We start from the raw sequence: 27,094 nt of genomic DNA on the forward strand, positions 1-27,094 counted from the left end.
AAGAAATTAACAATAAAATTCATACAACTGTTTTCTTTGTTTGACGTTTTTGAACTTTTTATGAGTGTTCAAACTGTTTGAAATTTACCTTTAAACTCAACAAATAAACATTTTCACTTTTGAGCGCTCATAAAAAAATCAAAAACGTCAATCAAAGGAAGAAATTGTATGAATCTTATTGTAAATTCCTTCCTCTTCCCATCCATATCCTTAGAATTGGATTTTGAGTGATAGTTTTCCAGTTATTGACGTTTTTGAAAATATCGAAAAATCTTTATATCTTGAAAAGTAAGGTCGATATAAGAAAATGTTACTAGACATTTTTATTGTAAATTCTATCCTATTATATTAAGCGAGCAATTTCTGTATATCTGTTTATATTTTTATATCTGGTTATTTATGTTCAACGGATCTCGAAAACGGCTCTAACGATTTTCACGAAATTTGGAACATAGTAGGTTTATGATATAAAAGTTCGATTGCACTGAATCTCATCCTTGGTAAAACTTGCTGAACAACTTGAAAGGATAATTTATCCTTGGCTGAAACAGCTGAGACTTTCGTCGTCTGTGGATAGAAAAAAGTGAGCGAGTGATTCTGTGGAAAATCAAAATATCGCATCCCCGAAATTTATAAGCTGCCGTATAGCCAGCTGTAAAATATGAACACGATCATTTTAGAGAATTGTGTTTTGTTTATCAATGAATGAAAATAACGAGCTTCGCCAATACATACTATTACTTATAGTAATATTACTAATATTACTTATAGTAATAGTAGGTATTGGAGAAGCTCGGTGCCCCGATATAAGTCTTAAACTGTTAACTTACACCTTTCGTGGGACATCTTGTATACTTGAGATAAAATTGATTTCTACGAGGATCGTAATTACTGTAGTAGTTGGTGTTTGAAAACAATACCTCATGTTGTCTTTTATTTCTTATTTAATTGCTTTGCATGTTTGATTGATAGGAGAGACAGCCATGTACCTGCAGCTGCAAGACCTTCTTGGGGAGTTCACCAATCCATGTGTGATGGACTGCAAGGTGGGAGTACGCACTTATCTAGAAGAGGAACTCGCTAAAGCCAAAGAAAAGCCCAAACTCAGGAAGGTGAGATGGAAATAATTATGTATTAGTAAGGGAAGCCCTGCTTCAATAATAATATATGAAATCACTGAAAATTTATGAAACCATGTACAAATCAATGACGTGAGTCGTTTCAACTAGAGCTGGTTTATATAGTTACATTATTCACTTAAGCTTAAAAGGTTCGCTTAAGGTAGCTTACTTATTCAATAAACGTTTTTCTATTCTATTATTCAGTTATTATTAATTATTGGTGATTAATTAATAATTTTACATCTTGTGGAACCGGACTCTCCAAAATTAGGATTTCGGAAATGGTATGTGGTATCTCAGAAATTACATGTTTAAGCAAGAAGGTTATAGAAGATCGAGGAAATCTCTTGAAGAAATCCGTCTCCAAATACATTTATTCATGAGTGATCTGAAATATTGTAAATATTTACTGTCTGCATCTTGTGATCATAAAATCTCTTCAAGGATGCTCCTACTCCTACATTGCTCTACGTCCTTGACCGACAAAACATTTTTCTCCTTTAAAAGAGAAATGGGGAGTTGTAGAATGATGGTTGCGGAAGAAGTCAGCTAAGAATATGGAAAAATCAATCTGTTAGTTCGAAATAAACAGTTAATTTCATTGCCATATATTGAGCATTCCTATAAGCATATTCCTTAATCCACCCCCTGGACCCCCGGCTCAAGAAATAGGATCATTTTTCATTTGAGCTTATTATCTTCTTGAAGAGAAGATAATTACTCTCTCATTTAAGAGAGTAATCTTATCTCTCATTTTCTCATGTGAACCATTACCAGCTGAATTCAAGTATTTATGTAGTTTTATTAGCCCACCCAAATAGACTGCTTATTTATTTAAACGATGTATTCTCTGTTATTTTTGCAGGATATGTATGAGAAGATGATCCAGATAGATCCTAACGCTCCCACAGATGAGGAACACAGACTGAAAGGTGTTACAAAACCAAGGTAAGACTTTCAATAATCTCACTTCCAATATCTTGATAATAATTGGTATCTTCCCAACCAAAAGTGTAATATGAATTGCAATTGTTCAAATGTTTACCGTACGAATACATAATGATAATAATAATCATCAACCAAAAAACCAAAGAATATGATATCAGCTACGTGGAAGACTTCTGCGACGACAAATATTTACAATAATTTTTGTTTTGTAGCGCTCATCGAATGTCCATCTACAGTAGTAGAGCATCAGTTCTCCCTCTTGGTAGAGAGTAGCTCTCCTTGGTAGAGCTTGGTAGCTCTCCCTTTTGGTAGAGAGTTAGTGGGAAGGATATTTTGAATATTCTTTCCAAAGAATGGACATTGATGTGTCCAAAGCTCCGCCAATTTATGTAGATGCATAACAATATTTTCAATTGCTTTTTTCATATCATATGCAGTTCAAAAATCATTTTCTTAGTCAATATTATGTAAATTCATCTATAATTTGGCTGTATTGTAAGCTATTGTATATAAGTGTGAAAGCCAGTATATATTGTAATCTACATAAATAAAGTACTCAATCAATCAATCAATCAATCAATCAATCTTGTCAAGTCCTCAGTGTAGTTCACTGCATATGAATTTGCATTTCCATCGTTTAATAATTTAAATTTGTAATTCTGTAATTTCCAAGTCTCAGAATATGTATGTAGGCCTAGCTATACGGTAAGCTACTGTTGAAAATTTGATAATGAAAAGTTACTGAATGAAAACTAGGAGTAGTCAAAACCACTTATTCATCTAGATAACGTTGCTACATCCGGAACTGTGGTGGTGACATTTCGAAGCGTTTTCATTTGATACGGATATCTACCGCAATATCGCCTCCACTACTACAAAATAAAAATCTGGTGTGGTACACTCACACAACTTTCCTTGCTCATTGATCTATAAGCCTCATTAACGAAGATAATTTAGGAAATAACATTATGCCGATTAGCGGCTAAATAATTAAAACTACGATTATACTATTGTGATTGTGTTCAGAGTACATTTTCCTTTGTTTGAATTATGAAATTTGAGGATTTTTTAAAAGTTGTCGAAACAGCTGTTCTACAAATAAAATATCGACATGTGTTCTTTTGAATAAACTGCTCTACCTACTACCTACCTACCTCACGCACGAGAAGGTGGTTACAAAGTAAATTTCTCAAGGATGGGGTGGACCCCCTGTTAATTTCTCAGGGAGGAGACTCATGCCAGTTAATAGAGCTGATATATAACTATACAGGGTATGAATTTGAAAAAATCGGTCAAGTCATATTTGAGAAAATCGTGATAGAAATTTAACAAAATTCATTCTTCTCAGGTATAAGTTTAAAATTTCAAGTCAATCGGTTATATTAAGAATGGAGTTATCGTGTTCACAGACACACAACACACACACACACACACACACACACACACACACACACACCACACACACCACACACACACACACCACACACACACACACACACACCACACACCACACACACACACACACACACACAACACACACACACACACCACACACCAAACACACACACACACACACACACACACACACACACACACACACACACACACACACACACACACACACACCCAAACACACACACCCAAAAATAATGATTTGGACTCAGGGGACCTTAAAACGTATAGAAAACATGAAATTGGGGTACCTTAAATTTTTTTGGAAAGCAATACTTTCCTTACCTATGGTAATAGGGCAAGGAAAGTAATGAAACGTATAGAAAACATGAAATTAGGGTACCGTAAATTTTTTTGGAAAGCAATTCTTTCCTTACCTATGGTAATGGGGGGCAAGGAAAGTAAAAATATGTGTATGTGAGTATGTAGATTATCTCGTGATGATAATAATAATCGTCATCCAATATTCATTAAAGCTGGATCAGTACTTCATCATCGTTTCAATTTCGAAAATAAAATGAAAATGAAATGTGTCCGCCTCAGCCTGAAAGGCCTCAGTCTTTCTCACAAATATTGTACAGAGTGTAACGGTATATATTTGCTCAAGTGGGTAATCCTGAAGCAATGGTGATATTGGTAAAATTTTCCAAAACTGTAGAATAAATGTTGAACGAAATTTATTTATGGAACAAATTATTTATCAATTGATATTGAATCTGTCTCCTTCCCTTTCATTTGAGAAGCAATCGTCATTATAATATATTTTAATTTGTAATTTGACAGGTATATGGTGTGGAGAGAAACGATCTCATCGACAGCAACGTTAGGCTTCAGGATAGAGGGCATCAAGAAGAGTGATGGCAAATCTAGTAAAGACTTCAAGACGACAAAAACGAGAGAGCAGATCTTGGAGTGCTTTGCTGACTTCACCGCTGGGTTCCCACATGCCATTGTGAGTTTATCATCAATTAAAAACAAAAATTGTGTACAGTATTATTCAAATTGAAATAATTACAAATTATCTTAGATTTTAACTACTGATGGATCTCCACATGCCATTGTGAGTTGAAATTGAGATTAAAATTTGAAACCCAATCCATTTCAAAATCAAAACCAGATTTATTGTTAGTAGTAATTTTCATCTGATTTCCTTAGCCTCATTTTTTTTCAAGTTCTACAGATGAACTGAAAGTAGCCTACCGTACCGGTACGTAACCTTTTTTGAAACAATTAGGCCCTACGTTTCATAATCATAATTTTTCAAACAAAAGTATTATATCACTTTTGAAGATCATTGAGAGATTTCTATCAGTGTTGTTGGAAACTACACTTCAAACAGGAAAACTCAATAATTGGTCGCGATTCATGGATATAGGCTAGGTTTGATTGGTTGTCATGTTCTTATTGTTTAGAAGTTTAAAGAATAAATTATTTTGACGATAAAGATGTTTTTGTTGTTTCAGCCCAAATACATTCAGAGGTTAAAAGCCATCAAAGCCACATTAGAAGTTTCGAATTTCTTCACAACACACGAGGTGGGTCAGAAAATAGTTGTTCAACATTCAACATTCTTCTAATTTTCATCCATCGATCTTCATTCATGCTTAATTTTTATGCAGTAAACCAGTGTTCAGTTACTAGTTTTCATAAATTTTCAACTGAACGTCAAAGTTTATAGAATTTTCACATAAATTCTAGTTGTTTATGAATTAAATTGGGGCTTCATCGCTATTACCTATGTAGTATGAATTTACATGAATCATTCATTAGTTATGGATTATTTATAAAATATACGGTAGCATTTATTATGTAGAATGCAAATTATTATAAATCATGTTATTGCATTTGCATGTCCCTGCATATACAAAAGTGTTTCTAAAGTTTCTATTCAATTATATATTATATTCAATTATAATAATCTGCAATTGTTGGTGCAATGTGCTATGTATTTCATGGTGTTATTAGACCTCGATATTCATTTTGAGAAAACTCTCTCTGAAAGCATTTTAGCCGAAAAAACTCAAATCAGATCATAAGTTTTGTAAGTCTTGAATCTTTTAAGAAACATAGATCCAATAAACAAATAGTCATCAATTGGAAGCCGCGAGATCAGTTGTGACCCCTGACCTTGCCCTACATAAAACTGATCACTAAAATTTGGATGGATGATTTTGGGGATGGAAGATTTTTCATTTTCGGACAGTGAGTGTGTAGAGTGAGTGAGAAAGTTGGTCTCACTTCTATCTCCTGGTCTCTTCCAGCAATTGAGGGTTTAGTAGCCACAACTAATCTCGCGGCCGCCTCTATTACAATATTAGAGCAATTATTTAACGAAATTCCAAATTGAATGCAGTCAACCACCCCAAAGACTTCCGGTAACAAATATTGACAACTGGGTTAACAGCTTGAAGAAAATTCGATGAAATTTGGAATTTCGATTATATATAATTATTTCATATTCATTATATCGTTTGAATGTATGCAATTTATTTATAATTTAACATTATGGAATGTCTAATCATCAATGTTCTTATTGAACATTCCAATTTCCGTCTCAACATTTCTATATTTATTTGCTGTGTGATTTTTAGGTGAGTTGTCCATCTATATTGTTTGTTGTATGATTTGCAGGTGATAGGCAGTTCGCTGCTGTTTGTGCACGACCAAACCAACGCCAACGTGTGGCTGATCGACTTCGCCAAGACGCTGGTGTTGCCCAGAGAGATGCAGATCACGCATGCGCTGTCCTGGGTGGTTGGCAACCATGAGGATGGATACATGATAGGGGTCAACAACCTCATTGACATCTTCTCGCACCTCGTGGAGCAACAACAGAGCGCCGAAAACAGTCAACCGACAACAACGCAAACAACAACCACGTTTGTTGTCACTGCGCCCAGTGATAGTGTCACGTGACTCGGATAGAAAGAACTCTATAAATTCTAGTTGTCTATTTGAAACTTTCAAGGAAATTTGGAAATATTTCAAGGTTTTAGGGTCATATGCGCTGTAAAACTATCGAAACTATTTCAAGGTTTCTAATCCAACTTTTAGGGCCGTAGGCGCTATTATAACTATCATGGAAACTTGAAACTTTTTGAAGGTTTCTATTCCAACTTTTAGGGCCGCGTATGCGATATACAAGTTTGATTTGATGTACTGGTGGTTGAAATAAACCCCATCAAGCTTGATTCCCAGTTATCAGTATTATAGTGAACATGTAGGTACAGTGAGAATATTTTTCTAAATAAAAGTTATGATGGAAATATTCACACTCGCTCGGCGAGAAATCAGGGAGCCTAGAACCATAGATAAAATATATTTAAGAAGATATCCCATGCTATAGAGTGTTTTTGTTCCAAATTTCACTGTTAACTCAAGCCAATACCGTAGTCCTAGTAGTTATTTTTCGTGAAGCTATGAGATGCTGATAGTCTGTCATAATGTGCCGTTCTTACACTCTCACCTGGCCAAAACAGTAATAATAGACAGTAGTCGACAGTAATCGGCTTGAAATTTGGAACATAAACTACCTATACCATGGGATATCTTCTTATGCTATCTTTTCTCTATGTTAGAACCCATGGGAATTATATTTCCACTGTACTGGGAACATAGGCTGATACTGATTGATGTGGAGATCCTCCTTTAAAATCAATTCAACCAAAGCTTGATTAATAAATCATGGATTAATTTGAACTTGAGGTAAGACTGCGACTGCTATTGAGAACACGGGCCTTATTTGACTAATCTGAAACTATCGTTTTGAGAGACTCGATTGAAGTTTTCCTTTATGGGAAATTCTGTAGGCTGGTAATTTTTGGAAAATCCAGTTGTTGAAATTGAAATTATCGTTTTTGAGAGGTTCAAAATCCAGTTCTCGTCAGGGAATTATGTTGGCAGGTAATTTTGCAAATTATCTTTTGAACATTAAATAACAGTCAATGTAAATACCTAGTGTCGTCGAGTTTCAATTACGGTTCCATTGAGAAGAGACTATTATGCAGAGGTCTGTGGTAAAGAATTTTTTCTCCTATTGTGAGATAATCCCAAACTCTTTTGGGTTTGAAGAAATAATAAGTACCGTACTGTGATGTAGTTGTGTCACTGTGTCTTGTAAAAGGTATAGAATTGGAGATAGAATTTTAATTTCTTGAGTTTCATATAGTCAAAGCTGAATCCTGCTTGTTGCATTAGGGCTTCTTATAAAACAACACTTCTTCCCTCAATAGCTGATCCAATGTGGTTCAATTATCGTCCATGATAACATTGATTGAGCTATTAGATTAATCTCTCATGACAATGGATTCGTTATTTTCTCTGCTATGAAACAGCTATGAAACCTCTCGAATGAAAACGTGTAAAAGAAGTACATTATGGTATGACTTTTATTGAAACGATAAAAGCGTTTCTCATATGACAATTATTCAGTATTTTTTATGGAGTTGAGAAACTTCAAGTTTTTGAGAAGATGTGTGAAAAGAGAACATGAAGTAGCAATATAGTCAATTAATTTAAGAAAATGTTAATACATATTTCGAAGTGACGGGTTAATCATTTCATGGTTTGTGAGACTGTGATGGTTCATCATCAATATCTTCATAAGATTGCTAGAATTGGAGTAAATTAATTAAAAATGAAAGGAGGTATGAATTTTGAGAAAATACTCGTAAGTTTTATTGCATTAGGGGTTTTTATTGAATTGGTAAAGCAGTTTGAGAAAAAGTGTGTCAAATATGTATATAATATTGAAAATTTGAGTACAGTAATATGTTAATTATTAGTTATATATATGAGGAATTTGAAGATGTTTTTGATAATATAGTAGTCAAGGAATGAGTGCAAACTAGTGTATTAATGCTTTATCATAATCTCCATTATAGTCATTTGTAAGAGATGAATTTGAGACTTGTAGAAATAGGAATCAGCTAAGGAAAATATCACTTCAGAAACATTAACTTATAAAATTTCTGGGAAATTCAATCAACATGAAAGATAATTTAATTTTGAGTAACTGAAGGTTAGGAATGTAACTAAAGTCCAATTGTTTATATTACAAGTAAACAAATTAAAAACATGCAATCCAATTCAGCTCCCTGTAAATCTTCTGATCAGAGACATAACAATATTGATATTTTATATTCCTTTGATGAAATAAATTCAATCAATACTGCATCCTCTTCATAAGTTTGTGATGTACCGTAGCCTGTAAAACTAATAATGATCTTGCTTTAGAAATTTCATTTAATTTTTATTATTTTTATAATCCATTAGGTATCAATTCAATATAAATCAAAATTCAATTTGACTTTGAAAAATATTTCGGATATGTCAATAATAATACTAATTTTGTATTACCGGTATTTTTCTTGCTAGAATTTGTATTAGCTTCAATGTTAGACTGTATATAGCCGATATCCTAGTTACTGCCCATCTCTTATCATTATGTTTTAATAATGTAAATAGTAAGTTTTCATTTGTAAATATTGTTTTTCATCATCGTTAGAACATAACACGTTGTGTGCTTGTTGTAAAGTCGATTATTACTGACCAGTTATTTAATGCAAATTAATATTAATCTAACACTTCTCCCTTTATAGAATTTTCGATTTAGTTGTGGAATAAATGTTTATTAATTACACGGCTTGTAATGAGGCTGTGAATTTGTTTAACTCTAGTTAATTTGGTGTTTGTCAAAATTATCGTAGTAGACTTTGCTTCGAATTTGTATCCAATAATATATTTAAACTTGCTGCACTTTGCAAAACTTTTGAAAATTGGAGATGTATTATTTTTAAATTTCGTTTGATAAAGTAACCATGTACGGTACAGTATAGTCAATTTCTAAAGGTGTCACCACTAAAAACTTAAGTTCAGATTGTCTGTTTGTTATGATGTTCCACATAAACTTTTTAGAAACTAAATCTCTATCGCGTTGAATATCATCAAAGAGTGAAATTATTGCCTCTCATTCCTCAAGTGTTGAATTATTTACAGTCAGCATAGGAATACAACAGATCATTATTCTATAGTACAATAAAACGCATTGAAAAATGTCAGAATCCCAGTTCCTGTCAATATGGTGTTTCTGTAATATTAGTAAATTCATTACATAAAATTTCATTTGACAATTTACAGTATTAAAAATTTATCTCCTATTAAAATATTGGGTTATTCGGAAAAATTGAATTAATTTATCTAACGCAAACCTAAACGGTTTTATTGTGACTGATATATGAATATAGATTACTGTATTGATGATCCAAGGATGATTTTTTAACTTTACATATTTTTGAAAAATGAATTAATAAATCTTCCCTTAAATTCTAATGCTGCAATAAACAAAATAAATTATTGATGATTTTATATTTAATGCAAAAGAATTAGCTTCAAATTTCAGAATGTGTGGTTGTTAATGTTGAGTTATCTTTGGAACCATTAAAAATGTTAATATTTGAAAATAATTATTCTCAACAATAAGTTATTTATAGGAGTTGTAGTAACTAACTAAATTATATAATGCACAAACATTCTATCGAAGATTTCTATGATTACATGAATGAATAATGGATTCTCATGCATAATTTTTTATATATGTTTAGTTCAAAACTGTTCAAAGTATTCAAGTGTTTTAGCGCAGGAGTAGTAAGAAACCAGCAAAAATTGTTTTTATACAGTACCTAATTTAATATCTGCAAATAAAGCAAAAGTCTATTAGAAATTTGTATAATTATGAATAAAAATTGAAGATTATGCGAAGTTTAAAATGATTCTTGTGTATCTTTTTTTATCTGATGTTCCTATCCTAATTTTTAATAAAGAATAACATACTATACGGATACGTTACAATTATTTATAAAAATTGAACAATGTATATTATTTACATTACCGTACCTTACGATACGGTAAACTCCTGAAACTAGCTCCATTCGATTCATTGACCAATTTCCCATGTAATAGGGGTTTTTTTTAATTTTTCATCCTATGGCTCAGGATAATAAAAAATGAATTTTTCTATGACTCTGCAGCTGCAGACCTTTAGAATTCTAATACTTATAGAGCTAACACACTGTTTAATAATCTGAAAACTTTATTAAACCTAATAAAAGAGCTGAGATATTGAATGAGAACAGTTCAAATGATAAAATTCTAGCAGTTTTTCCGTACCAAATGAAAATTCACGGAAAATTGGTTTTTTTGACACGTTTCTTGGGTTTTTGATCATATCTCAAAAATTATTATATAGCTGCATTATTCAAATTGATCTCAATCATGTTCTTCTAGAAATATAGTTAGGCTACACTATAAAGATGACCATGTCTCAGCATGTCTCAATCGATTCCTCAGCTCAGCCCGCATAAAATGAGACAAAATAATGATCTAGAAACACCCAAACGATTTCAGAAAACAATATATTAAAAGTACAATTTTTCGCATCTTCTGAGACTTTTTTACTCGATACCATTATCGCATTGGAATAGTTCATCAGAAATTCCTATCCTAACTTTTCGCGGATAATATCAGTAAATTTGAATCCGGTAAATGGTGGATAAAGGTAGGCGCACACAGATCGTCATCGGAGGGACGGCACGCATCGATTAGATTTGATGCATTGTTTTCAATTGGAGTGCGCATACCTATCCGTAATTGAAAACAATGCATCAAATCTAATCGTCCGATCCGTGCCGTCCGTCCGATGACGATCTGTGTGCACCTACCTTATACCTCCAGAATTACGTTTTTTGCACTGTACGGTAATTCATATTGGATATTTGGATTTCTTTCTTTTCAAAGTTTACCTGAATAAATCTTTATCTTTCAAATTTTGCATAATATTTTAATCTTTACCTTCGTATCTCCTAGGTCCTCACATCAAAATATCTAGAAACTCAAACATAGTATTTGAAGAAAGGATGAAATAAAACGAAAAATGTATTCACGTAATACTGTATAATTCATTACCTCTGAAAAGCATACACAGTTACAATAAAAATTCCACAATACAGTACCGTATTTGCTCATCTATTGGTATTTTAGCCATTGGACCAATATTCAATATATCTTAATAGATGTAGACATTAAGAAATACAGATAAAAATAAAATCTTATTAGTTAGTTTACATCACCTGAACACATAATAAACCAGAATCCTGATTAATCAATTATAGATAAAAAAATGAAATTGAAATATTAGAAATTAATATAATGGAAATCACACATTTTTTTTAATCAAATAGATATAATGGGAATTATACTTTTTTTTCAATCAAAAACCGAACGACAACGTAAGTCGATCCCTCCAGAAAATTAATACATTATGGATAGTAAGTAGCCTGAATGACCAAATAATATATTTATATTTTAAAACATCGCAAGAAAGACACTTTTCCTTTAAAATCAGACTGAAATTATATCACTCAATTAATAAAACAATATTTTTCAAAAATTTGAATACAAATCTGCGCCAGCATACAACCTTCATGTTGGAGATTTCTCAAAATAACATGTTTCTTCGCAATTTTTTGTATTTACAAACAATATTATAAATGTGTACAGACCAAATGAGATGAAAATCTGGATTGACAAAATAGTCAAGAAATACAAACTAAAGCGTTTCTCTTTAAAAAAAATATTTTGAAATAATGGTGATAAAATAATTATATCTTTACAAAATTCATAGACCAGTTTGATCTTTATGAAGGGAAACCTCAGGGCCGTTCTGATAAAAGATTCATGAGCCATCTCAGCTACAAGTGAACTTTAATGGATTAGCAACCAATAACAGGAGTTAATCAGAACTATTCTTGTAGCTAGTTGCTAGGCAACTAGAGTGTGCTTGGCTAAGAACGTTCTTGAAAATCGTTTATAAATACAAGTTTGCTTTCAAACAAGTAAGCAAAAAGGTATACAAATTTTCATTCAGAATAATAATGATCGAAACCAATAAGGTTGTTTATCAAAGCAAAACTCCAGTGTGAATCTGCTGAGTGATAAAATCTCAATTATGTAATGAAGTAATGAATCTGATGATGGATTACCAAAATATATATTCAAAGATTGGTGTCTTCAAGATGGACAATATATTATTGAAACATAGAAAATTCAATAATTGGCATATTAAATGTAGACTAAACATTCCAAAAAAGCCTTTCTATAAAATGCACATTTATTTTACTTCTAAACATCAATGAAATGGTTTTTATTTTTTAATTGCTGCTTATCAACGTAACACAAATACTGTACTTCAACTTTGTACTTTGTATGGATTCTATCAGTTGTTTGACTAAACTTACAAGTTCTTGATTGACTTTTGAAAATAATCACAACCATGATATATTATAATCTATGTTACATCAAACATGTAAAATTCAATGCTATTCACTCGAAATGACAACGACCGTCATGAAGTTACTTTGGAACTTACACACACACACACATTTAAAGAGATTTGATGTAACTATTTTATCATTGAAGTTCAATATAATTCAACTTAGATTCATCCTTGTAAAATTCTCACTCACTTCAAACTAAATACAGTAATTCAACCTCTCAAAAATACAAACTTTAGGAATAAGAGTTCACAAATGTGATGGGAATCGGATACACATGTTTACAAGTACAAAAATACACATGCTAAATGACAATGGAGAATGTAAGAAGATAAAATGAAGTGATTGCTTTCAAACAAATGAGCAGAAAGGTATAAAAATTGCCTTGAAATATATTATATTATTTTGGAATAATTATTAATTAAAACAATAAATTTTGTAACTTAATGATAAAACTGATCAATTTGATAAAATTGACATTTACTGAAACCAATACTTTTGGTTAAATGGATGAATAAACCAATGAATTTGATTAAATAGTAACCAATACGGAAAAAAGTATTACTTCCATCACGAGTATGAGTTTCTCTTCTTTGAGAGAACACTATTCTGCATTGAAAGCAGACATAAATACATTTACTTCGAGATAGACGCTCTAGTGACGAGAATGGAAAACGATTAGTTGTATTCATTTATCGTCACATACTATCAAAAATGAGAAATATAATGAAGAATAATGCGAATTTTCTTTCAAAATAAAAAGAAAGTGATAGGATTTCAAATACCATACTATTTTACCATGGTATTCTTTCTTTAAAATGGTATTTTAATGGAAATGAAAATTTAAAAGACTTGCAATGTGAGTGGATAAGAATCAGGATGATTTGAAAAATGTTCTCAGATGTAGAGAAGGAACGATTCCGTGGAAGCATAGGAAAAATTCTGATATTCTTTCAATATCGATTTTTCATGAATGAAACATGAGAAATGAAATTATGTAGATATTGTCTGAGATCATTGGAAAATAGGATTTTCAGCTTCCGACTTATATTTAAATAATTATTTACAATAGAAATAAAATATTAAGCTCAATTCAATAGGGTGAGCTTTATATCCTAAAATTGATAAGGGAGCTTTCATATATATTGATACATCGACTCATAAGTCCACTCAACTTAATCTAAAATAAACTCAGTACTTCTTGAAATTATTGCTGCCTTTTCAATATTGCATTGAAACCTTCGAAAAGATTAAAATTGCAGTAGTTGATAATCCCCTGAAAAAAGAAAAACCAAATTATAAAAAGTAACAAGTATATCATAGAAAAGGAATCGATTCGGATGAGGATGAAAGTAAATAAAATATTCACATAACATTATCATAAAACAATGGTATAGGCCTATACAGAAATCAAATATCTAGAGGAATTATATTGATTGATAAAATAAGGTGAATATGATAAACCTAATCGTAGCCGGTTTCATAAAAAGTTAATGGTCTTGTAAAACGGAAATTTATAATGTAATAAGTGAACTTTCTAGACAAGCACTAATTTATTGGACGCACTCCAGACAAGAACTATGTTCTTCCATCAACAACGTTCTATGTTCGTCTAGTGTTTTCCCATTGTTCCCGATTCACGAAAAGCCTTATTTCTTATAAAACCAATATAGTTTATATTCCGGGAGCAAATGTCATTCCGTGGTCATTTTCGGGTAACAGCCGTGGAAGATGCCTCAATTTGAATAAATGAATAAAAAAATTTCAATCACTTATTTACCATTTGCTAGAAAAGTAACAAACATTTTTTTGTAGTAATACTAGTAATAGTCCGGGCGCAAATAACATTAAAAAGGCACTCCGTGGTCAATTCCAGGTAAGAGCCGTGGAAGATGTCTCAATTTCCTCGTTAGGTCTAGCATAAGTGGGAAATGTCTCAATTTCCTCGTTAGGTCTAGCATGATGAGAAACGCGATGTGATAAGTCGAAATCACAGGCTAACACCTCGAAAACAAGATGGCCGCCAAAATTTTTAGGGTTTTGCTATATTGCTTGTATTTTGATAACCGACCAGTTTGCCAGTTAATTCGACTTATCATCATCGGGTTTCTCATTATGCTAGACCTAACGAAGAAATTGAGACATCTCCCACGGCTGTTACCCGCAATTGACCACGGAGTGCCTTTTTAATGACATCTGCGCCCGGACTATTACTAGTATTACTACAAAAAATGTTGTTTACTACAATTGTTGTTTTACTACATTCGTTGTTTTACTACAAAAAATAATGTTTACTACAAAAATATTACTACAAAAATGTAACTTTTCCCGCAAATGGTAAATAAGTGATTGAATCTTAAAAAAAAAATTGCTCAAGAATTTAATTTGCTACTAAATTATTTTTCAGTTTTTCGAAGTATGGGTAGCTACACCAACTATTTATTGTAGTATATTTTCTGTCTGGTTTTTTCTCGTTATTGGAAAAAGTTATTATCAATATTGTTATCACGTTGCGTTGATACACCTACTATCTATCGTGGTAGAAAGGAAGAAGAGAAGAAAGACTTGGAAATAGAATTTCAAATATAAGACAAAAATAAATTATTGTCTCAGCCACTAAATTATTGAATTAACGAGACCCAAGTCTACACTATCATCCAATATGGTTTATCGTTATTCGAAAAAGACGATTTAAAGTTTTCAATCAATTGTTATTAATATGTATAGTCTGTGTAAATAAGTTGAGACTTTGCCCTCCATCCGAAGAAATTACAGGGTTGCCAAATCGTGTAAAATTGCAACTTTCTCAAATCTCCAATTCAACGTCAGAATTAGATGTAGAATATCATCTCCGATATCCTAGTAGTGCTAAAAAGTTTCAGGGCTGAAGGATTGAAGTAAATTTAACTTATATGATAAAATAGGATACATCGCGAAGATATTTTTCTTGTTTAGAATAACACTTCTCTCAGAATCAAGGGGCTTCTTCGTAATGCGTAATAATTTTATATCAAATCAACGGGGAGAATGTCTCCTTTCTATTGGTGTCTGGATCATCTTTATCCGAGGGATAAAAGGAGGATGGAGGGCCAAGTCTCAACTTATTTTACACAGGCTTTAGTTGAGTTGAGCCTTCCTATGCAGTGAACGCCATTATTTTAATTTCGAATGTGTTTTACTAACCTCAACTTAACTGGAGCGATTATCGAAAGAAGACAGGAGATCAGGCATGATTGTAGTCGCCTGAGGTACTGCAGCGATACTACTGCTGGCGCTATTGTCACAGGTCCCACCTGCTTCTGTAAAACAAAATATAAAATAATTCAATATCATTATCATTGTTATTATAATTGATGAATCAATACATTGTTTAAAATTTTTATTATGTTTTCCTACAGTTACCTTGAAAAGTGGCCATTGCTGCACTGATTACAGAACGCAAAGAATCACTTTTCCGCTCTAGTGCGGGAAAAATTTTTCCTGCACTCCAGATTTGCAACATGGCAACGCAAAATAGTTAGTAGGTTATATGGAGCACCAGTGCAGCAAAATCAGAATTAAGTTGGTAACTGTGACTGGTGCACGTTATAAGAATCTTAATGGGGTGGACTGTGGTGGATGACAGCAGTTGACAGCACACAGCCGCCATTCAAACACACATACTACATAAAATTACACAGATTTACATTTGATGGATTTCAGGAAATTTTACCCATAATTACCCACCCACTTTTCATATTCAATGGTAACTGTAGGAAAAACTTAATGTGAAATACGTGTGCAAAGTTCCTCTGCTGCACTCAAGAAACCATTCCGCCCTCGCCTACGGCTCGGGCGTAAACGTTTCTTTCGGTGCAGCAAACTGTCACTTTGCGCACTAGTTGCACAAATAACTATTGTGTTGTATTGTACCACAAATTCACGGTTTGCTCCACAATCAAGTAATAATTGTTTTTATTGCGGATATTCCCACATAAGCTTTTTTCCTGTGCGAGGGTAATAATTGAAAGAGTGTGAGGATAATTTATGAGAAGATAAAATGTCCATGCCTACTGCTGGGATTCGAACCCACGACCATGCAGAGCGTAGCAGAATGAAGTAACCAACCCATGCCAGCTTGATTTGAGTTCAACTATGTTTAATTCCAACGTGTGCTAAATATATTTTGAAGGCATCATTGGCATACTCAGGTGCGACATGAGAAACATAATTATATATTACTTTATTTTTATTTTTCATAATTCATATTCTATTTTTCACTGGTAAATTTTAGTAATCTGATTTTTTTAAATCTGGCATTAGGTATTTGAAGATGAGTAATATCAGAGACAACTGAAACATAACTTATGCTAACTTTTCTCTATGGTCATATATTATCTTGATAAAATAAACTGAAAATGATACCTAATTCAGCACTAAGGAGATTGTAGCAACAGATTACAAACAGATGATCTTTGGAGTACTTTCAAACGTGTTAAAACGTAAATTCTGAATTATTCAGAAAGATTTCCAAGGATATTTGTGATTCTAAGGGTCGTTTGCACAGTGACAGTTTAAACTAAATATCATTTTAAACTGGATTAAATCCGTATCAAGCCTAGTTTGTCGTAATGCGTTTCATTTTGAGTTTAAGCCACCAGCTGATTAAATTGAGTTTAAGCTTTGACTGTGCAAACGGCCCTAAGTGACGTTTGCACAGTCACAGTTTAAACTAAATTTCATTTTGAACTGGATTAAATCCGTATCAAGTCTCGTTTGTTATAATGTGTTTAATTTTGAGTTTACGCCACCACGATTTAATTTCGTTCAAGCTTTGACTGTGCAAACGGCCCTAAATGTTGAATTCCCAATTGCTGTATTTGAGGATGAACATGTGATAATATTGAGAAACTATTGAAATATCTTTCAAACAATATTGATAAAATTCATACGTCAAATTTCAAGTTAATTTAGGAATTTCAAGGAAACAAAATAGGTAACAAGGTATAGGTATTTTTATATTATGTTGAATTCTAACTCGAGAATAGCGTCAGAAACAAGTACACTATACTGTATATTATGTATTTTTATTTCATTTTTCAAGGTAGTAAAGACTAAAGAATTTTATATCTTACCAGATCCGTTGAACAAACTTCCACAGGGCGGAGTCTTTCTGCGACGTTTGAAGTCCCCGAGGGTGTTCAACCTGCCCAACGATACGTGCTCCACTCTCATTGTGTTGCTGCAACACAAATCAAATTATTTTTAGAAAAATACATAATTTTTTATAAGGTTTCCATCTCAGTGATGTTTTGAAGGTAAGTAGCTCCTCAAAGTGAAAGAAAAAACAGAAAATTACTAAAGACACTCACTGAGCACCAAGAATACCCATGGAGACTGAAATCCCGGTCCAGTTTCATAAAAGCTACACATGAGCTGACAATATCGCCAGAAGTACAGCGACTGGCGTTATGAAAAGGAAAACTCCAAACCCAATAATGGAGCTCAAAGAGGAAGGAGCTGCAGAATTTCAGTTGCTATACACAACATGGAAGTCATTGAATAGACTTCGGACAGGGTAAGCAGATGTAAGTGGGAACTTGTGCAATGGGGCTGTAGTGAGGATGAGGCATGCGAGTGTGGAATGTTGCAAAACTATGATCACCTCTTGAACTGTCCTAGCATGAGGAAGAATTGTATAATAGATGACCTTATTATAGCAAATGACTAAGGAGTTACTGAGGCAACATTTTGAAAAAACAAAACATTTTATATGGTAACTCCAGACACAAAAGAGGGATACAAAATCAGGGATAATCATCTCAGTGATATAAATGAAGGACAATGTATGTAATTTACAACTCGTATCTACTACTTAATTCTTAAAAATACTAATCTGAAATAATTGTAGACTGATGATTGAACAAATTTGACTTCTAGTTCATTCAGATAGCATACGATTATAAACTTATATTATTATTCATTTATACATCGGATTATACACGCATCAAATGAAGTAGTAATAATATTAGTTGTTATAATCTCACTGTACTCAAATTCTTATTCATGATAAATAAATTTGTTCAAGTGACAAAATTATTGACATAATATTCTAACGATTTCACTAGACTTTTATTCACAAACAAAGCAAATAGAATTATCGAATAGATCACCGTGCCGTCCGCGTCCAGTCAGAGATCGTTTTTAATATGTTGCAAAACCATGGAGTGAAAATGCGGAAAGTATAAAATTTTCTGCAATTTGTTACATAAAAATTGGAATTTTATGAATGTTACATAAGACTGAGATTTGTGTAATTTGTTATATTGAAGTTCACACCAAAGCAGATTACGAGTGAGAATGAGTGACTGCATTGAATTTTTGTTATAAGTTATTTACTACAAGTTAATAACTTGATAGAACATACCTGGTTTTGGTTAGAATTGGACAGGTGAACCCCTTGTGAGAGGATTCGGATAGTTTCATGTTGAGAGAGTACAGTTCCGCTAGGTAGCTCAGCTGGTCTCTCTCTGTCTTCTGCATGGGATGCAACCTGCAATCAACAATATACAAAAGTTTGTTAGAATGAACAATAAGAATATAGAAAGTTAATGAGCAATAACAAAGACATCCATATTGTCACGACTAGCTCAATATTTCCTTGGAAAATCATGATTATGGAGAGGAAAATGGAAATTAAAAAAGAAAAACTAGCCTCACCAAACACATTAGTGGAAATCTTGGAAAATCTTTATCAATAACGCAATTTCGAAAGAAATTAATTATCACTCTATAAAAACAAACTATCTGCATTATTATTTTAGAGTTTAATTATATTTTACTAATTTATTTTAGCAAATATTAAAAGTAGAGTAGTTCAAGGTAGAGGAAGCCTAACCTCCAACACTTGCATACCATTCCGGAAAAGTAATTAATCATTGTAAAACTTCTATTTCTATATTAACAGAAGTTGCAGAGCACTATTTTGTAATGAGATCAAGCTTATAAATCTCACTTTTTAACATCTTAAATATCTGAAAAACTTTGAAGACCACGTGAAAAATCACAATTTTCAAACACTGATATTTCTAAAAATACAGAAATTCTTACAAAACAAATTACCACACATGAAAGACGGAATTTTGATGTACATTACCTGTAAATTTCAAATTCCTAAGCTCCAAAAAAGTGTATTTGTAGTTTTTTCTGTTCGAGACATGTTGAGTGGAGCTTGACTCAAGCAGCCTGCACATCCTTTTGTTTAAATAAAATAAGAATCTACTCTCTGTTAGTTTCTGTGGGAATATGTTAACCTAACTTAAAATTTGAAATAGTGAACTGAATTATTGTGATGGAGATTCAAAACTTAAAATGTTTATGAACTCCAAAAGCTAGTCAAAATGGCGACACACTATAAATAGCTGTGGAGACGTCAGCTCGAGACAGTTAGCAGCCAAATTTCTGAATCTCCAGACTATTCATGTCATAAGTGTTTTCTGTGTGCCAATGTAGACAATATCCAGTGAGTCGCCTCAAAGTTATCTCAAAGTCATTTCAAAGTATTCTCAAGTTTATTCAAATTTACATAGAATTTAGTAGATCTAAACCATTCATGAACTTTTAAAAAAATTTTTAATATAAATTATTTTTATCAAATCAGTTCGAGAGCGATTATAAATTTTCCATACAGATCTAATTCTGAATCATTATAATTTTGAATTCATTCAGTTTTACTCAGAAACTTTTGCAATATTTAAACTACCTACGAAGACAAGTGAATTATATAAGATGAGCTGTATAATTTTGTGCTGATAGATCACACATTGTTGAAATAATAATCCGTTCAATCAATTTTTTGTCAATAGCCAAGATAATTATTGAATTCACTCTATGTAGCTCACAGTTTATTATTTAAAATTTTCTAAATATCATAGACCGGATTAGGAGTGCTTGTTAATTTGTTGAATAACTGTTGCCCTGTCATAAATTGCACTGAAGCTGCCAAAAAACTTTGCAGTGTGCTTGGGCTGAGGCGAGACGGACAACGGACAACGAGCGCATCAAACAACGGAGAAGAGGACCGCTGCGTGCTGAATCGGACGGAGCCTACACGGGGATCAGGACGACCCTGCAAGACTGGACCAACTCCGCCGCTGAGGGCATCACCGACAACCACGGCCAAAAGACGACCTCTGTGCTGAACCTGATCGCTCAAGCAAATCAGGTCATTTTGATAAAATATCTATACCTAGTAAATTCAGAAATTCATAAAAACGCCCTTGGAAAGAACATTCAATTAATTTCATGAAGGCTTGAAAGTGCAATAAATTATCAAACTTATTCAAAACATCCACACCCTGATTATAAAATTGAATTAAAACGTTGATCAGAATCTCTAAAAGGAATTTTCATTTCATAGATTATGCGTGACTCTATGAGAGGCTATCTTCTTGGCTCGAAAATTCTTCATCTACCCACAAACGTGGGCCATTTTTGACAATATATAAAAGCGAAACAACAACTAACACCTAAAAAGGATTTACTCATCTCTGACGCTTATCAACTTCTTGAAGTGTATCAAATCCTTTTATTGACCTGTTACCTATTCATACTATCAGCATTGGTGTTATTATGAGGGATTCTTGAGTTTGAAATGAGTCATACTAGAGATGCTTTATACTCTAAACTCTCCTTGAACAAATCATATAATTCAAGCAACAGAATATCACAAGAAGAATCTCACAAGCTTCACTCCAATCTTCATTAACTAGCTTGAACAGTCAGCATTCCTTATGAATAACATCAATCCTTCCCATTCAACCAATGTTGACAGCTTAGATTGAATCTCACTATAGCAACATACAGGTAATTATTGCAAGGATTCAAATAATCCATCTGAAATTAGACTAGTGATTTCACTATAGCAACATAATTATTGCAAGGATACAAATAATCTACCTGAAATCAGACTGGTGATCTCACTATTGCAACAGAACTATCTTTTTATAAAGTTTCGCTTCCCCAGCCGGCCCCACATGAGCTTACCAACAACTGGAATTGTCAAACAGAATGTTCAGAAAGAAATTACCGAGTTTTCAGTACATTTTTGATCATTTCTAAAAAGGGTAGAACGTGACACCAGCTACAGTTAACAAATTGAATTATAAATAATTATTATCTAATTAAAAGTAGAGTATTTGTTGAAGAATAATAATATACCTGAGCTCAGACTGTGCAGGATCCTGTAGGAATTTGGATAGCTTTTCATTGGCCGAGGTGAGTACACTGAATCCGGGCTTCTCACTCCTCACACGTCTGCGACCTCCTCTGATCTCTCTATGGCCACGACCCTGCAAATAGCATATTCAACGAATTAAAAAGTGAAACTTGGAATCAGTAGCCTATTATAATACGAGGGCTATCCAGAAAGTAGATTACGTTTTCGTCTGTATCTGCTAGGGACGGGGCTAGCACGACCATCTTGGGGTCAGAGCGTTGCACAGCTTAGTTGGCATTTAGCCGTGCTAGTGAAAGGTTCGTGCTCTACTCCGTTAAGATATTGTGACGGGTTGAAATGTCTGTGTTAATTGAAAATCCCGCGAGCTGCAAGCCCTACTAATAAAGTTTCTGACTGCAAAAACCTGTATACTGATAGAAATCTGTCAGCAGCTTTATGAAGTGTATGGGGCAACATTATCACTGAAGGTGGAGTGCATCAGTGGGTCATAAGATTAGAAAATGACCAAACCAAATTTCACGACGAATATGGAAGTGGGAGACCCAGCATAGTGACTGCCGAATTTGTCGAAAAAGTCGATGCTAAAGTTCGTGAAAATCGTAAGGTCAAAATAACAGAACTTTTTTTAGTTTTCCACAAATTTCGCGAAGTTTAAGCTGGCTATGCAGCGTTTTGATGACGACGCACAGCTGCAAGAAGACGTAACGAATTGGTTGAAGGCTCAGGCGGCGGAATTTTCTGACGAAGAAATTTCCAAGCTCGTAAAGCTTGATAAAGCTTCCAAGCTATGATAAATGCCTTAATTTGAATGGTGACTATGTAGAAAAGTAGTATTTGAATGTGGCTTTCATCTATGTAGGCTATAATAAAATTTGTTTCCTATACTTTGCTTATTTTGTATTCCAAAACTGAATCTACTTTCTGGATAGCCCTCGTATTTTTTATATTGTAATGTTATAAAAATCTGGTGTGGCGCACTCACACAACTTTCCTTGCCGTTATTAGAATTGATCACCTGACGCTAGTGTTCACGCGCATCACAAGTCTACTTATAAGCAAAGATCTAAGCCAGCTGGTGACAGGACAATAACGCAGGAGACATACGAGATCCGATATCTCTTCATACTGAATGATTTAATAGAACCAACAGTTGCCAACAGTTTGCAATTGGATAATCACATTTTCTCGAATTTCGAGTTTAATTTCAATTTTAAGTGAAAATGTTACTCAACATTAATTGTAGAGATTTTTATGCTCAATCTTCTCCACTCGATTTTTTTTGTTTGAATTGTATCTGAAGCCTGATAATTGGGAATCTGAAATCCAACTTTACATGGATGGGGCGGAGCTCCTGAAATTTTTACAGATATGGGACTTGTGGCAATTGATAGAGTTCATCAATGACTATTCCAGGTATGAATTTAATCAAAATCGTTGGAGCCGTTTTCGAGAAAATCGCGAAAAACCCTGTTTTTCACAACATTTTCGCCACTTTAGCCGCCATCTTGAATTGCATTTGATCGAAATTGTTCGTGTCGGATTCTTATATTGTAAGGACCTTAAGTTCCAAATTCAAAGTCATTCCGTTAATTGGGAGATGAGATATCGTGTACACAGACGCACATACACTCATACACACACACACACACACATACAGACCAATACCCAAAAACCACTTTTTCGGACTCAGGGGACCTTGAAACGTATAGAAATGTAGAAATTGAGGTACCTTAATTTTTTCGGAAAGCAATACTTTCCTTACCTATGGTAATAGGGCAAGGAAAGTAAAAACATGAGTCAGCTATACTGAAAGTGGGTAAATAGGTGTATTCTAGCTTAATTTTTTTGAAATACTTTTACTTTTCAAGTGATATCTATCAAGTATAATATTGATTTTTTATCAAGTAATTCATCCTTCCAAATTCAAAATTTCTAGTTTCTTAATTTTTGACATAAATTGGACTAAAATTCTTGGAAGTAGAAACATAACTCATCTTTTGAAAAGTAAACTAAGAAATTTGGGAGTAGAACAGTTTTGGGCTCTCGCCCAATCATATCAATAATATTATAAATATTTGTAATTGCATTGATGAATAGATGAACAATAATAATCCACCTTAAAGTATTTCTCATGACAATTTAATATTGACTGCGGTGGCACATAGTTGTAGAAATAGATGAAAACTTAGCCAACATCTTAAAAGAAGTGAATTGAGAGAAGATGATCCTACTTAACTGACAAATTACAAAATTTTTCCTCAACTCAATACCAAATTATTTTTCCTCAGCTCAATACCAAATTATTTTTACTCTACTCAATACTACATTGAGTAGATGGCAATAATTCCATTCTTGGAGTAAAAAAAAACAATTGGTATAAACAAATTTGGACCTAAACTTAACCTAAAAATGTGGACTACATTTTTCCAAATTGTGTTAGAAATAGTAAGGGCAATGACAGTTTTTTCTTTCTCTGCGTATTTTTGTCATTGAATGGACCATTGAATACCTTTTTTGGCTAATAATTGTACATTGCGTTAACATTGAAAGTGAGTTACTAATGTGTGAATGAGTGAGTTTGTTGGATGTGAGTGTTCTCGCTCCTTGGTCAAAAAATGCAAGTTTTCAACAATAAATTATTGTATACTTCTCAACGATTTTATTTTGTTCGTCGATCTCACCGTGCTTCCCACTTCGTTTTAGTTTGCCTGATTTGGTTTATTTTATTTTATTTATAATAATACCTCTCTCCAGATTGAGTTTTGTTTTATTTGTTACTCTAGTCTATTCTTTCTTAAATATTTTTTTTAAAATTGTATTTAGTCATATTTTCCATTATGTATATTGATGCTACTAGATAACTCGCTCCTCTCTCACAGGCATTTGCCCATAAGAGGAGCCTCCAATGTGTAACAATTCAAACACCCCGCTCTCATAGGATATTAATTATTAGAATAGCGGAGTCATCACTCAGGCCACCAAATCGGACTTTTGTACCGGTGAGCTGAGAGAGTGATGACCGCGTAGAGGCGAAACTAGAGGGAGAACGTTCCGATACGCGCTAGAGGAAGGTTGTGTTTGAGATAGTGAGATGTAGTTTTTAGTAATGTGATTGACGAGTGATTATGTTTAGAGAGAGAGAGTATAGATGTTTGTTATGGGATTTTTTTCAATAGAGTGAGATTGTTTTGGTGAATTTGCGTATTTATTTAATAATATTATCCTATAAAAGTAGCAGGGCCCAGGACCCAAAAAACCTGGTGGTGGCAGCTCTACTGGAGAGCACTGTCATGCTCGCCACGCACGCCACAAATGAAATGTATTTTTATTTTTTACATGCCTGTTTTATTATATTGTATATATATTTTTAATATTGTATTATATATAAATAATATATAATACATTTTATATAAATATAATATTTTTGGAGAATAAAGAATTTCAATTTCAATTTCAATGGAATAAATAATGAATAATAACAATCATGTGTTGAGGGTGGTTACCAGTCGTTCGTTGAGCATGCGCACTCTTTGCCAGGTGTGGTTGTCGGCTAGGTCGATGTTGCCGGTGAGCAGGGCCTGGAAGGAGGGCTCCATGTCCTCGTCACGGTCCGAGTCCTCCCACAGGCTGCGACTTCCCCCCGCCGCACCACCGCCACCACCCGATTCGCCACCCCCGAACCAGTCGCTCTGCTCGTCGTCACCTAAAAAGTATCAACAAAAACAACCGTAAATTAATTGCTTAGGCTGGCCACTAACGATAGGACATGCATGATACACATGTCGTCATGAATTAAACGTGATAAGCCACGAACAAATTATTGTAATATTACAGAAAATTATGTTAGGCTAGCCACTAACGGTGAAAAATGCATGATACACTGTCAGTCATTCATTGTCGTATCATCACAGCGAAAGGTTTCCAGCAATATTTTTTAAGGTTAGGTTTTTGTATCTCCGATTTTTGTTGTTTATTTTTTTCTTCGCTGCCTATTTGAGGTTATATCCTTTCTTCAATTTTCCAATGGTTCATTTATTGTTATTGGTTGCTTATTTTATGTTAGAAGACTCTCGCTGATGACAGAATATGCATGTTATATATATGTGTGTATGAATGATAAGAGTACTGCACTAGACACTATACCTTTTGATATTTACTACGAATATTACAACATGAAGTGAAAAAGTATATAATTTGAATTGATTATCGTGCACCAACAGTACAATACTCAATAAAAACGAAATAAGTTGTATCGTTTACTATTGATGTTTTATTCTCACAAAACCCGGGATTAGATACTCAGGGCATACTCTTCAGTTGAAGATTGAGCTTAAATTCATTTCAGTCTCCATGAGACCCCGAGTTTTATAAAAATAAAATCATTACAAATAGAAAAGACAAAATATTGTGTTTGTAAAAAAACCTTCAACATATCTGAATACAGTGTTTTTGTTTTTCCATAATCATAATCTGAAAAAGAAAAACTAAGCTTAGCTTGGACTATTCCTCTTTCAAATTTCAATGGTAATGAATATTTTTATTTATAGATAAAAATATAAATCTCAGTACCCTTTTAAATTATTTTATCAAAACATGTTACGGACATTAATGCCATTTTCAAGTAAATTGGAAGAAAAATACACAAATCAAATACATACTATAGGAAGGAACAACAGGCCTATCCCAAAACTGTTTATTTCTTGATTTTGATAGAAGTATGTCTGAAACGTAGGCTATGTTGCTTCACTTTGAATAAAATTTTTAGTCCAGAAATGTACAAATATAGAAGTCCAAAAGGTAATGTGTATGTCACGCACTTAACATTTCTGGTCCGAGAATATATATTTCATCAATTTATTAAATTTACAATACTGATGACATCAGAATAAACATAAATAAATACATAGTGAGTTACACTTTATATTGGAAGTAGGTATTTGATTAACACTGGTTAGCTATCCTTAGCTCGTATTAGACAGAGCTCATAGCCCCATCCTTTTTTAGCTCTGCATAGATAAATCTCATGG

General features: G+C 33.2%; 2 protein-coding genes across 6 annotated transcripts in view; one reads left to right on the forward strand and one right to left on the reverse strand.

Annotated features, from left to right (window-relative positions):
- LOC111058343 overlaps nucleotides 1-10,291 on the forward strand; it is a 260,023-nt gene extending 249,732 nt beyond the window's left edge. The window contains exons 7-11 of the mRNA XM_039438141.1: nucleotides 973-1,112; nucleotides 1,987-2,069; nucleotides 4,305-4,473; nucleotides 4,985-5,056; nucleotides 6,153-10,291. Of these exons, the coding sequence (XP_039294075.1) occupies nucleotides 973-1,112; nucleotides 1,987-2,069; nucleotides 4,305-4,473; nucleotides 4,985-5,056; nucleotides 6,153-6,437 (749 nt within the window). The 3' untranslated portion in view covers nucleotides 6,438-10,291. The remainder of the gene's footprint in view (nucleotides 1-972; nucleotides 1,113-1,986; nucleotides 2,070-4,304; nucleotides 4,474-4,984; nucleotides 5,057-6,152) is intronic.
- Nucleotides 10,292-11,454: 1,163 nt separating this feature from the next.
- Nucleotides 11,455-27,094, reverse strand: part of LOC111058280 (G patch domain-containing protein 2) — a 31,168-nt gene continuing 15,528 nt past the window's right edge. For all 5 annotated transcript variants that reach the window (XM_039438145.1, XM_039438146.1, XM_039438147.1 and 2 more), the window contains exons 7-12: nucleotides 25,571-25,770; nucleotides 22,049-22,179; nucleotides 19,257-19,382; nucleotides 17,965-18,071; nucleotides 16,034-16,149; nucleotides 11,455-14,126 (exon numbers count right to left, since the gene is read on the reverse strand). In XM_039438145.1, the coding sequence (XP_039294079.1) occupies nucleotides 16,040-16,149; nucleotides 17,965-18,071; nucleotides 19,257-19,382; nucleotides 22,049-22,179; nucleotides 25,571-25,770 (674 nt within the window). In that variant the 3' untranslated portion in view covers nucleotides 11,455-14,126; nucleotides 16,034-16,039. The remainder of the gene's footprint in view (nucleotides 14,127-16,033; nucleotides 16,150-17,964; nucleotides 18,072-19,256; nucleotides 19,383-22,048; nucleotides 22,180-25,570; nucleotides 25,771-27,094) is intronic.

Source organism: Nilaparvata lugens, chromosome 11, assembly GCF_014356525.2.
Source record: "Nilaparvata lugens isolate BPH chromosome 11, ASM1435652v1, whole genome shotgun sequence".
Taxonomy (NCBI): Eukaryota; Metazoa; Arthropoda; class Insecta; order Hemiptera; family Delphacidae; genus Nilaparvata; species Nilaparvata lugens.